General features: G+C 47.7%; 1 protein-coding gene across 3 annotated transcripts in view; it reads left to right on the top strand.

The window, feature by feature from the left end:
* Window positions 1-12,116, top strand: part of Emilin2 (elastin microfibril interfacer 2) — a 62,154-nt gene that overhangs the window by 25,081 nt on the left and 24,957 nt on the right. For all 3 annotated transcript variants that reach the window (XM_052750095.1, XM_052750094.1, XM_052750096.1), the window contains exon 3: window positions 6,348-6,523. In XM_052750095.1, the coding sequence (XP_052606055.1) occupies window positions 6,348-6,523 (176 nt within the window). The remainder of the gene's footprint in view (window positions 1-6,347; window positions 6,524-12,116) is intronic.

The raw sequence follows: 12,116 nt of genomic DNA on the forward strand, positions 1-12,116 counted from the left end.
CCAGGCTGAAGTGTATCCCCCGGGGGTCCTGGGCTCTGGATCTGTGCCATGTTTTAGTAAACAGAATATAGGTGAATGTCAAATGCAGTGTTGGTCCACTGTGTGGCTGGTCCCTCAACAGCAGCCGGTGGGCCTCTCGGGCAAGCTTTCTCTTTGCGTTCTACATGGTGTGTTGTACAAGCTATCTGCTCACTGGGCTCGGAAAGGATGGTTTGAGAGCGTCTGAAGATCAAGGTCTCACGATGACCCCTGCAGCTTCATGCACAATCTTGTGTATTTCTACCACAGCAAGCTCTGTCTGGTGGGGTTTTCTGTGATAACATTTACGCTGTTATATCCTTACAATGTGGCTGTTGGAATTAAATGTTTAATTTTATTTAATGTAAATTTAAAGAGCTTGGTGCGGCTAGTAGGCACCTTGGACAGCACAGCCCTGGGTCACCCGTGGGTGTGTGGCTGCTGTGTAGTTCATATTGAACCCAGAGGCACGCAGTTCAGTTTAGCTCTGAGGAGACTGAAGAATTCTTAGCTGCTTAGACCAGAGGAAATGGTTTTCTTTTGAAAATAGGATATTGGATTGTAACATGAATCTTAGAAGGTCTTATAATAAAAGACCCAGAGCCAGAGACTGGGGTGAAAGCTGAAAGATCAGAGAAGCAGGACAGCCAGCCACTAGCTTACCTCTACTAAATCCTCAGCCTCAAGAGAGCGAGTTCCTGTTTCCTCACGCCTTATATATACCTTTCTGTGTCCTGCCATATTACTTCCTGGGATTAAAGGCGTGTGTCACCACTGACTGCCTGGCTCTGTTTCTCTCCTGTAGCCCAGTGTGGCCTTGAACTCACAGAGATCCAGGCGGATCTCTGCCTTCCGAGTGATAGGATTAAAGGTGTGTGTGCCACCACTGCCTCTGTCCTCTGATCCCTAGGTAAGCTTTATTGGGGTACTCAATATATCGCCACATCAGATCACACAAACTTTGGCAAATGTACTTTTGTTTGATTAACCAACTATTGATCCAATTAGTGGTTGACAATTACTAATTGGAATTCTGCAGTGGGACGACTCTGTATTTCGGAATAATGTTTTAGACAGTGGGGTATTATTCGGCCTTAACCAGACATGCTCTCGGGCCGGAGTGTAGCTCAGTGGTGGACTGCCTGCCTATTGTAGGCAAATCACAAAAAGCCACAAAAAGCCAGGAGGAACTTGAAATGGCCTTCATAGCAAAGGGAGCCAGATCGAGAGGGCCCAGCACCCAGTGGTTACAGCTATGGGACGTAGTGGCAAGATGAAGGAGAGGATGAGGAAGATAAGTAGTCAGGGGACTTTTAGGGGAGTGAAAGACACTGCGGTGGTGGCTTCAGGCCACTCTGTTCCAACCCTAAAGCACACAGCGCCAAGCAGGAACCGCAGTGGGAACCAGGCGCTGGGGTGATGGTGCCGTGTGTATTCGGGTTCTTTTTTTTTTTATGATTTGTTTAACTTTATGTGCATTGTCGTGAAGATGTCAGATCCCAGGGAACTGGAGTTAGACAGCTATGAGCTGCTACATGGGTGCTGGGAATTGAACCCAGGTCCGCTGGAAGAGCGGTCAGTGCTCTTAACCACTGAGCTATCTCTCCAGCTCCTGTATGCAGGCTCCTTCATTGAAACAAATGTCTGCCTCAGAGGTAGACACGGCTCCTCCGTACACACAGGGTCCCGACACGTAGGGTCCCAACTGGGCGAGACTGGGGAGGGAGCCAGGCTGTGACCTGAGTTAGCCCAGCAGCCTTGGATTCGCTGCCTTGGCTGTTCCCTTGGTGTGGCTGCCCTACCCTGGGGACGTTAGCTAACTGTCTCAGCAGCAGCTAGTGAGCTCCTCCCTTGTGAGTTCAGCTCAGTCACGTGGGGACACCAGACTGTGTGGGCTCAGCCTCCCTTCCCCAGTGCTCGGAGGCCCCAGGTACCAGGGAGATGGGTGTGTTTCCTGAAGGAGGAAATGGGGCCCGGGTCTGGGGCTCCTGGATTCAGTTGCATTTCACATCTGCTTGGGGAGTTCTGAAATGTGCATGAGGTAAAGGCCTTGACTATTCTTATGTGGCGCGTGGGAAGGAACTGGGCCTTCATGCCAGCAAGCGCTCGGTCACTAAGTCACACCCCTGAAAGTTTGTAAAAGTCTGTGGTAGGATTTTTTTTTCCCCTGCAGTTCCCTGTGTGATGAGGACATTGTCCTGGCTCCTCCCAACCTCTGGAGCCCCTCAGACTAGCGTTGTGTTAGCGGGAGCCCCACTTCAGCTGGGAAAAATACCAATAGGTTTATGGGACTTGGCTAATCCTGTGCTGTGCCCCTGGAGGCCCCCCACCCAGACCTGGGGACCCTCTAGCAAGGCCCCAAGGTCACCTCAGGGGCCTGCCACTTAATGTATGGGGCAATTTCTCTGAGCTTTCCGGTGTCTGAAGGTGGCTGCCTGACGTTTCCCAGTTGTCGCTGCGGGCCGGAAGGACTTCTAACTTGAGATGATGTCAGGCAGCCGACCTGCAGGGTACCACCAGACCCCTGCAACTGGCTGACTGGGGCCAGGTGGGTGTGGCCCGCGCAGTCAGAGCAGGGTGGGAACTCGGGAGACCTTGCTGTGTGACGGTGAGCTGGAGGCGGCAGCTACACCCTTCCTTTGCATGGGCACATTGGGGGAGCAAGTCCCCCCTCACCCTCCAGCTCCTGGTTCAGGGTTAAGGGAAGGCTCTGGTGGGGTGGGTGGGATGCAGCCTACCACACCCTTCTCTCCAGAGGGAGGTAGTCTGTTCTGCTGGGTGCAGCCTTATCTGAAAGGGTTCCTGCAGCCTGTCATCTACTGGCAGACGCACACGCAAACACATTCTCACATTCCATCTGAATGCTCCGAGGAGCAGAGTTGTTTTTTTTTTTTCCCCCTGAGGTTACACATTCTTCTAGTGTGATGCTCTGCTCGAGTGCGCAAATGTGCAGGGCAATTGTCCCTCGGTGTGCAGGGATTCCGTGAGTGGGTGAGGGTGGCAGGGAGCCCGAGACGATCTACCTGCACCGCAGTAGATGTTCAAGCATGCGTCTGCTGTGTTGGGAGGTCAGGTAGCTCCTCCCCGGGCTTCAGGGCTTTCTGGAATATTTCCAGGTGGATCGCTGCTTTGGCCAGAGAAACTGCCAGAGAGAGTGGCTGGCTGTTACTGCATGCTGGGAGGGTGTGTGTGGGATCGAAGGCCCCAGAAGTTTCCACTCTAACCACTTGAGAACGAACTTGGGCAACTCACTTCACCCATCCAGTCTATGTTTTCTTGCTTGTGACAAGAGGGCAAAAATGATTAGCAGGATCAATGCGATTCTTTTTTAATGTTTAAAATTACATTTATCTCTCCCTCTGTGAGTGTGTGCATATGAGTATGTGTAAGTGTATGTCATATGTATATACGAGTGTCTGTGTGTGTGTGAGAGTGTCTGTGTGTGTCTCTGTGTGTGAGTGAGCGTGTGTGAGAGTGTGTGTCTGTGTGTGCGTGTATGTGTGAGAATGTATGTATGAGTGTGTCTCTGTGTGTGTCTATGTGAGTGTGTGTGTGTGTACGTGTATCTGTGTGTGGTAAGTATGCATATATGTCCTTGTGTAGCATATGTGTCTGTGTGGTATGTGTATGTATGTGAGTATGCTGTGTGTTTGGTATGTGTATCAATGGTATGTATGCATGTGTGTGTCTGTATGTGTGAGTGAAAATGTATGTTTGTGTGAGTGTATTGTGATGTGTGTGTTAGTATATGTGTTAGCATATATGTGTGTTTGAGTGTATGTATGAATGTGTTTGTGTGTGCATGCATGTGTTCTTTTTTGTTTTTTTATCAAGACTCTACTCTCTGTGTAGCTTTGCGCCTTTCCTGGAACTCGCTCCGTAGCCCAGGCTGGCCTCGAACTCGCAAAGATCCGCCTGCCTCTGCCTCCCGAGTGCTGGGATTAAAGGCGTACTACGCCACCACCGCCCGGCATGCATGTGTTCTTGTGTGTATGAGTGCATGTGTGTGTATGTGTGCGTGAGTGTGTGTGTACATACATGTGGATGTCAGAGGGAGAGTGCCCGGCATGCATGTGTTCTTGTGTGTATGAGTGCATGTGTGTGCATGAGTGTGTGTGTACATCCATGTGGATGTCAGAGGGAGAGTGCCCGGCATGCATGTGTTCTTGTGTGTATGAGTGCATGTGTGTGCGTGAGTGTGTGTGTACATCCATGTGGATGTCAGAGGGAGAGTTGCTGCTTCTCTTCCTCCATGTGGATCCCCCAGGTGACGACAGGTGCCTTTATGCACTGAACATCTCACTGGCCCAACTGATGACACTCTGAAGGGCCTGGGAAAGTCTGCCGGCTCTGATATCTTACCCGCTCATGACCACCCTTGCTTTCCCTTCTGCTTCCTGGGATTCCTGTTTGATTTTCCTTGGAAAGGTTTTCTCAGGAGCATCTCGGAAATGCGTCCCCTCAAGACCCACCTCAGGCCCAGCCAAGGAGCGCCTCTGAGGTGCAGCTGTTTGTCCACGATCCTTGGGTGGTTCTGAGGCTGGAGTCAAGAACCACTGCTCCAGGGAAGCCGGGCAGCCAAGCAGGAGCACTCCGGGAATTAAGCCTTCCCTGAGGGCTCCTCAGGGAAGATGGAAGACTGTTCCCTGTAGCCATTGGTGATTTTCCTAGACACATAACTTGGAGTGCACAACTCCAAAGCTGGTGCTTAACCTGGAGTTGCTTGTCTGACTGAGCCCCGAAATCCCAAGACACAAGTGTTCATTCCTCTGTGAGCAGCAGCCCACAGCAACCCCGAGGAAGTGGCCCAAAGCCCATTTCTCTCTAGAAGTTGGCTCATAGAGAAGTCCAGCGGCTAGCGCTAGTGTGGAAATGAGAAAGTGAAGATGATCAAGAGAACACGGCTCCAGGCCAGAAACTGGAAGTAGGGTTGAGTGTAGGAGGGCTTTTCTGTGTGGTTGGGCTTTTGTCTGGGCTGTGAGCAGTGGCCTGGCTGAACCCCTTGTCTCTGGCCCTCGTGTGTGCCTGTCATGCTGGCTTGTCGGTGTGTTAGGCCCAGAAGTGGGTCCAGAGGATTTTACAGCTCCCTGGAAAAGGTCTCTGATGTCAAGGAACACATACTATATTATTATTATTATTATTATTTATTATTATTATTACTATTTTCCAAATCAGATCTCCGTTCTATACTGGGCAATGGCTCTACCACTGAGCTATACCCCCACTCCTGGCACACGGCTATAAACAAAGACTTCAGCACCTGGTAGTCAGCTTTCAAGGAGGGTAGGTTTGCTTCGACTCAGGATTCAGAGATTGAGATTCAGGACTGAGGTTTCAATATCCCCTTCAAGGGCACCCTCAATGACCTAACCCCTCCCACTGGGTCCCACCTCCGAAATGTTCTGCCACAGGCTGGTGACCAACCCCTTGTCACATGGGCTTAGGGGACACTCATCTAAACCACAGCAGCTTCCAAATTTCTGTCCTTGGAAGCGTGGGCCAAGACATCTTTATAAAAAGTTGTGTCACTGCCAAAGCCCCCCAGGGGAAGGAGGTGCAGAGGAAACTATGGGGGGAGGGACCCCAGGGATGTTTATTGACAACACCAAGCCCCTGAGTTGCACCTAAAAAGTATCCCTGAAGAGCTGTGAATTGTAGAATCGAAACTGCTGGTGAAATGAAAACTCACTTTGAAGTCTGGGAAGCGTTTGTATTGAACAGATGTGTGGGGATGTTGTTACCCTGGATCTAAGATATGGAAGAACCAGATCTGATGACACACACCTGTAATCTCAGCACTCAGGAGGCTGAGGCAGGAGGATTGCAAGTTGGCTACGTAGCAAGACCCTGTCAAAAATAAACAAAACAAAAAACCTCCTAACTATCTATCAAACCAAAACAAAACAATAAAGAGTAGGGAGGACTCCAAATGACTGAATCAAATGCTTGATGGAAGCAACTTAGAGGTGGATGGATTTATGTTGACTCAGTGGAGGTCCATGGCTGCTTGGATCCACACTCTTGAACAGAACGGATAGGCAGTGAGAACCTGTGATAGAGGAGGGTTATACACAGTGGGCGGGAAGCAGGGTGGGTGTGGAGAGAAGTAGGCAAGGTTACTAGACTCCCAAGCACCTGCCTCCTCCAGCTAGACCCCACCTAAGGCAGGCCTTCAGAACCTCACAAAATAGTGCCACCATCTGGGGACAAAGTATTTAAAACAGGGCCTGTGTAGGACATGTCACATCATAATAAGGTCCAGTGTGGGAGGGCCGGAGACGCTCCTAATAGTGGTCACTAACGTGAGACCCCGTCCTCTCTGTCTTCAGGTATCGGGTAACCTTAAGACCCAGATTCGTCACTAGGTACAAGACAGTGACACAGTTGGAATGGAGGTGCTGTCCTGGCTTTAGAGGAGCAGACTGCCAAGAAGGTCCCAAAGACCCCCTGAAGACCCCCCGGCCCCCACCTGCTCGACCGAGAAACAACCTGAAGAAAGCCACAGGTAATGTCTCGTTGATGCCCTGTTGTGTGTGGTCACCTTTGATGTTCCTGGTGCTGATGCAAATGGCGGGGTCTATGATGGAGAGCTGAACAGTCCTCACAGAGTAGAAATGTATTTGAAGGGCAGGAACAGTTGGGTGGCACCCTTCCTTGCCAGTAAATTGCTTCCTTCGGGCCATGTGTCAAGCACTTCCTCTATTCTTATATCTGAATTTAAAGGAGTTAGGATTCTGTTTTAAAAATTAGCCAGGAGTGTTGGTGCACATCTGGGAGACAGAGGTAGGAGGATCACTAGAGTCTGAGGCCAGCCTGGGCTACACAGTGAGATTCTGTCTCAATAAATGAATCAACCAAAAATGAATAAAATAAAAATAAAGACTGGTCCCTCTCTGTTTGGATGAGCTATTTGCAAAGCTGAATCAAAGTCAGAATTCTCATGCGTTGCTCGCCTGTGCTCTTAAGCACAAAATGGACAGGATGAACTTCTATGGGCAACTGTTTCCCTTACTGTTTTGCCCTGTATAACTTTATTCCACTTTCTTTTTTTTTTTTTTTTTTTTTTTTTTTTGGTTTTTCGAGACAGGGTTTCTCTGTGTAGCTTTGCGCCTTTCCTGGAACTCACTTGGTAGTCCAGGCTGGCCTCGAACTCACAGAGATCCGCCTGGCTCTGCCTCCCGAGTGCTGGGATTAAAGGCGTGCGCCACCACCGCCCGGCTCCACTTTCTTTTTAATTTCAAAGAAATGCAGACCAACTTTTCCTGTGAAATTAAATATTTAAATTGTTGTTGATTTTTATTTTCCCATGAGATGTTTTAAGTTTTGAAATAGTAATGTGTCAAAATATTTTTTTGTAAAATAGATTGTTAAATAAATTTCATTACCAAAACAGCATACATAAACTAGGGAGTATTTGTAAAACATAGGAAAATATGTTTTTCACTTTGAAATAGTGCATTTTCAGAAACTGAATGTGTTCAAGATACACAAGGCAGTGACTTGACATTGTATACCATGTGGATCGGTGAGCACATTTAGTATACTAATCACCACCCATGCTGTACCTTAGATCCTTGGAATGTATTCATATTAATAACCAAAATGGGGTGTCAACATCTCCCCACTTCCCCCAACCCCAGCCCCCGGTACCCACCATACCTAGTCTATGAGTTTGACTGTTCAGATTCCACGCATAAGTAAGTAAGGTCCCATGTATTTATTTATCTGTGCCTGGGTTATAGTCTTCACACAATGTCCTCTAAGTTATCTGTTATGAGTAGCTAGACTTTCTTTTGTCTTTAAATGCTTGTGTGTGTGTGTGTGTTTGGTGTATGTCCGTCGTCTGTCTCTATGTGTGTTGCACGTGTTTAAAGAGGCCACAGAGGGCATCAGGTCCCTTGGTTGTGAGTTACAGATATTTGTGAGCTGTCCCTTGTAGCAGCTGGGAACTGAACTTGGGCCCTCTCTGGAAGAGCAGCGACTGTTCTTAGTCTGTAAGCCATCTCTCCAGCCTTGTATCCATATCTGAACACCGTTACTATGGTAGGTGAATTTCAGTGAGAGGCCCATTGTGGAATTTTATGTCTAATCTCAGCATGCAGAAGGTAGAGGCACAAGGACTGTGAGTTCAAGGACCCTGTCTAAAAAAAATGCCTGCCCTACAAATATTTCTTGATCTTCTTTATCTGGCAGGCTGGATATTAGCTACTTGGGATAAGTTATAACACAAGGAAGACACAGTTCCTGACTTATACAAGCTAAGCGTTGGGCAGTCATTCATTGCAGAGCGTTGAGATGGACACTTTGGGAGGTGTGAAGGAGGGGCCTGCTGAATACTGACAATTTGTTTAGGTTCAGGTTCTATGTTATCAAAGTTAAACAGATGTGTAGCTTCACAAATCAATCTATTTTACAAGGACTAGTGGGAAGGACAGTGATGACATTTTCACTTTTTGCCTCGGAGGTTGTTGTTTGGCTCTTTTGGGAGGCCCACCCCCCAGTTCCCCAATAAATCACACACGGAGGCTTATTCTTAATTATGAATGCCTGACCTTAGCTTGGCTTAGTTTATAGCCAGCTTTCCTTAACTTAACCCGTCTATCTTTTGCCTCTGGGCTTTTCCCATTCTCTAACTTCTGTAACTCTTACTCTTACTCCGTGGCCCCCTGTGCAGCTGGGTGGCTGGCCCCTGGAGTCCTCCTCCTCCTCCTTCTCTGGCTCCTAATTCTTACATCCCTCCTCCCAGATTTCTCCTCTATCTATTCTCTCTGCCTGCCAGCCCCGCCTATCCTTTCTCCTGCCTTGCTATTGGCCATTCAGCGCTTTACTAGACCATCAGGTGTTTTAGACAGGCACAGTAACACAGCTTCATAGAGTTAAACAAATGCAACATAAACAAAAGTAACACACCTTCAAATACTATCCTACTACATACTGTCAACACTTTTTGTTTTTCTTCCTGTGCTCAGGACTGAACCCAGGGCCTTGTTCACAGCAGGCAGGTGCTCGACCCTGGGGCCAGCCTTGTCTCTAGCGCATCGAGCACTTGCTGGGTCCAGGAATTTACCTCCTTATCTGTTGTCTTCTTGTCATGGAAGGGGATGATGCGTCTCCCCTTTGTCCGCTCCACAGCAGTGTTTTCTAGATATACCATTTTTTTTTGCATGATCAATATTTGCTGTATACAATGCAGTAACTATTAGAATTGTATAGCCGTGACCTATAGAGCACCATGAATTCCTTAGAGTTAGTATTTGTGTGCGTTTTCCTTTGCTTGGTTCTCAATGCTTTTATCTGCATGCCAACCCAAACTTGTCTCTGGTGATCTTTACATCCCCTCGTTATGTCCAGGCATCGCAGCAGCATTTGCCTGAAGAGATTCTTTAGGAATCTTCTTACACATCCCACTGTGACGAATCACCCTCCTTCCGTCACCCTGGAGTCTTAACCCCCCATCTCTTAGTTGGAATCTGTTTCCTCTGTTCATTCCTTTGTCTGGCTTGAACACAGCCTCCAGCTGCTGCTTTTCCTGTTCTTTCCTTTTTTCCCTTTGAGAGAAGGTCTCATATAGCCCAGGCTAGCCTCAAATTCGCTATGTAGCTAAGAATAACCTTGAGTTTCTGGTCCTCCTATATCCTCTATCTCCCCTGTGTTTACAGGCGTGAGCCAGCAAGCCTGGTTCATGAGGTTTTGTAAATAAAACCCAGGGTTTTGTTGCAGGCAAGGCCAGCAGTCTACCACTGAGCTATATATATCCCTAGCCCCTCTAGTCAGTACATGAAGAGATTATGTGGGAGGTAAACTTTTGTTTTGCATGTGTGTGTGTGTGTGTGTGTGTGTGTGTGTGTGTGTGTGTGTGTGTGTGTTTTGCAGGGTCACAGGGCTGTAGGCACATAATTTTTCCTCAGAATTTTTAAGACATTGCTGAGTTTTCCTGTGGGCTTCAATATTACTATTACCCAGTCTGAAAACACTTGATTCCAAATTTTATGTGCTTTGAGGGTGGTCTTTGTCCCTCCCTTTTTATTGCCGTATTAATGGAATGTTACAAGAAGGGGAAGAGCATGTTTGTTTTCTAGCTGTTCATTAGAAGGAGCAGCACACTCGCAACCCAGCACTTGGAAGCACTGGCCAGAGCAGAAGGATTGGAAGTTTGAGGCCAGTGTGGTTCACACAGTGAGGCCACGTCTCGAAAACCGATGCGTGCTCCTCACTTTCTGGAGTGTCCTTTACCAGCGGTAGAGCGCAGTAAGGACAACCTCCTGGTTTGGGTCACTCAGGTTACAATAATGTTTCATTATTAGAGATTGTATTTTGTTGTTGTTGGGAGCAGGGTTTGAGACAGGGTCTCACTATGGATCTATGGGCTGATCTGGAACTCACTCTATAGACCAGGCTGACTTAGAATTCAGAGTTCTCTGCCTCTGCCTCCTGAGTGCTGAGATTAAAAAGTGTGCATCACCATACCCAGCTGCCCTTGTGTTTTGTTTTGTTTTGTTTTCTTTGCTCAAAACAGCATTTTAGTTATCTGTTGTAGCACAAATCCTAATCGGTCTTAATAATAAAAACCCGGAGTCAGACATCAGGGTGAAAGCTGAAAGATCAGAGAAGCAGAGCAGCAGCCGCTAGAAAGACTTCTTACCTCTAGGAAGCCTCAGTCTGAGAGAGCCCTGAGCTCCTGCCTCCTCCTGCCTTATATTCCTCTCTCTGCCCATATCACTTCCTGTCTCCACCTTCCTAGTGCTGAAATTAAAGGCATATGAGATCCCAAGTGCTGAGATCACAGGGGTGTGCCACCACTGCCTGGCTCTGTTTCTCTTTTAGACTGGATCAATTTTGTGTAGCTCAGGGTGGCCTTGAACTCACAGAAATCTGTCTGCCTCTGCCTCCCGAGTGCTGGGATTAAAGGTGTGTGCCGCCACTGCCTGGCCTCTATGGCTAACTAATGGCTTAGCTTTGCGCTCTGATCTTCAGGCAAGTTTTACTTGTTAGATCACAAACAAAATATCACCGTGATCTTTGATTCTATAGTTTACTTTTTTCTAGTATTTTTATTTACTTTTTTTTTTTTGGTTTTTTGAGACAGGGTTTCCCTGTGTAGCTTTGGCGCCTTTCCTGGAACTCACTTGGTAGCCCAGGCTGGCCTCGAACTCAGAGAGATCCTCCTGGCTCTGCCTCCCGAGTGCTGGGATTAAAGGCGTGCGCCACCACCGCCCGGCTTTATTTACTTATTTTTAATTTAACTTCTTTACTGATTCTTTGGGAGTTTCACCTCATGCACCCCAATTCCGCTCACCTTCTGGTCCCCATATCCTCCCCTCTCCTCCTGCAGCACCCCCCTACACACAAGAAAACAAAACAAGCAAGCAAAGAAAAACAAGAACAAAACAAAACGAACCTCTATTGCACGAATCCTAAATGGTCTTATAATAAAAACCCAGAGCCAGATATTGGGGTAAATGCCGAAAGATCAGAGAGACAAAGGAACAAGCCACAGCCACTTCTTACCTCGCCAGCTCCACGAATCCTCTGACTCAAAGCCTGAGTCCTCTGCCAAAAAGGCTTCAGCTGAGAAGCTTCTAGTTCCTGTCTCCTCACGCCTCATATACCTGTCTCCGCCCAGCCATATCACTTCCTTTTTAGTGCTGGGATTAAAGGCATGTGTGCTTCCCAAATACTGGTAGCAGAGGTATGAGATCTCAAGTGCTGGGATTAAAGAAAGGTGTGTGATTCCCAAGTACTGGGATTAAAGGTGTGTGCCACCACTGCCTGGCTCTGTTTCTCTCCTAGACTGGATTGATCTCATGTAGTCCAGGGTGGCTTTGAACTCACAGAGATCCAGACGGATCTCAGCCTCCTGAGTGCTAGGATTAAAGGTGTGTGCCACCACTGCCTGGCCTCTATGTTTAATCTAGTGGCTTGTTCTGTTCCCTGATCTTCAGGCAAATTTTATTAGGGTACAACAAAATATCACCACAAAACTCTTCACTTCTCCTTTTTTCTCAATTTTCCAACATCTCTTCATTTGTCCTGGTGGCAATGGGGACCTTGGTGTGTCACACAGTATACCCTTTTGTCCAATCAGCTTTACTAGCAAA

This window comes from Peromyscus californicus, unplaced genomic scaffold, assembly GCF_007827085.1.
Source record: "Peromyscus californicus insignis strain IS unplaced genomic scaffold, ASM782708v3 Scaffold_21__1_contigs__length_65335640, whole genome shotgun sequence".
NCBI classification, from domain to species: Eukaryota; Metazoa; Chordata; class Mammalia; order Rodentia; family Cricetidae; genus Peromyscus; species Peromyscus californicus.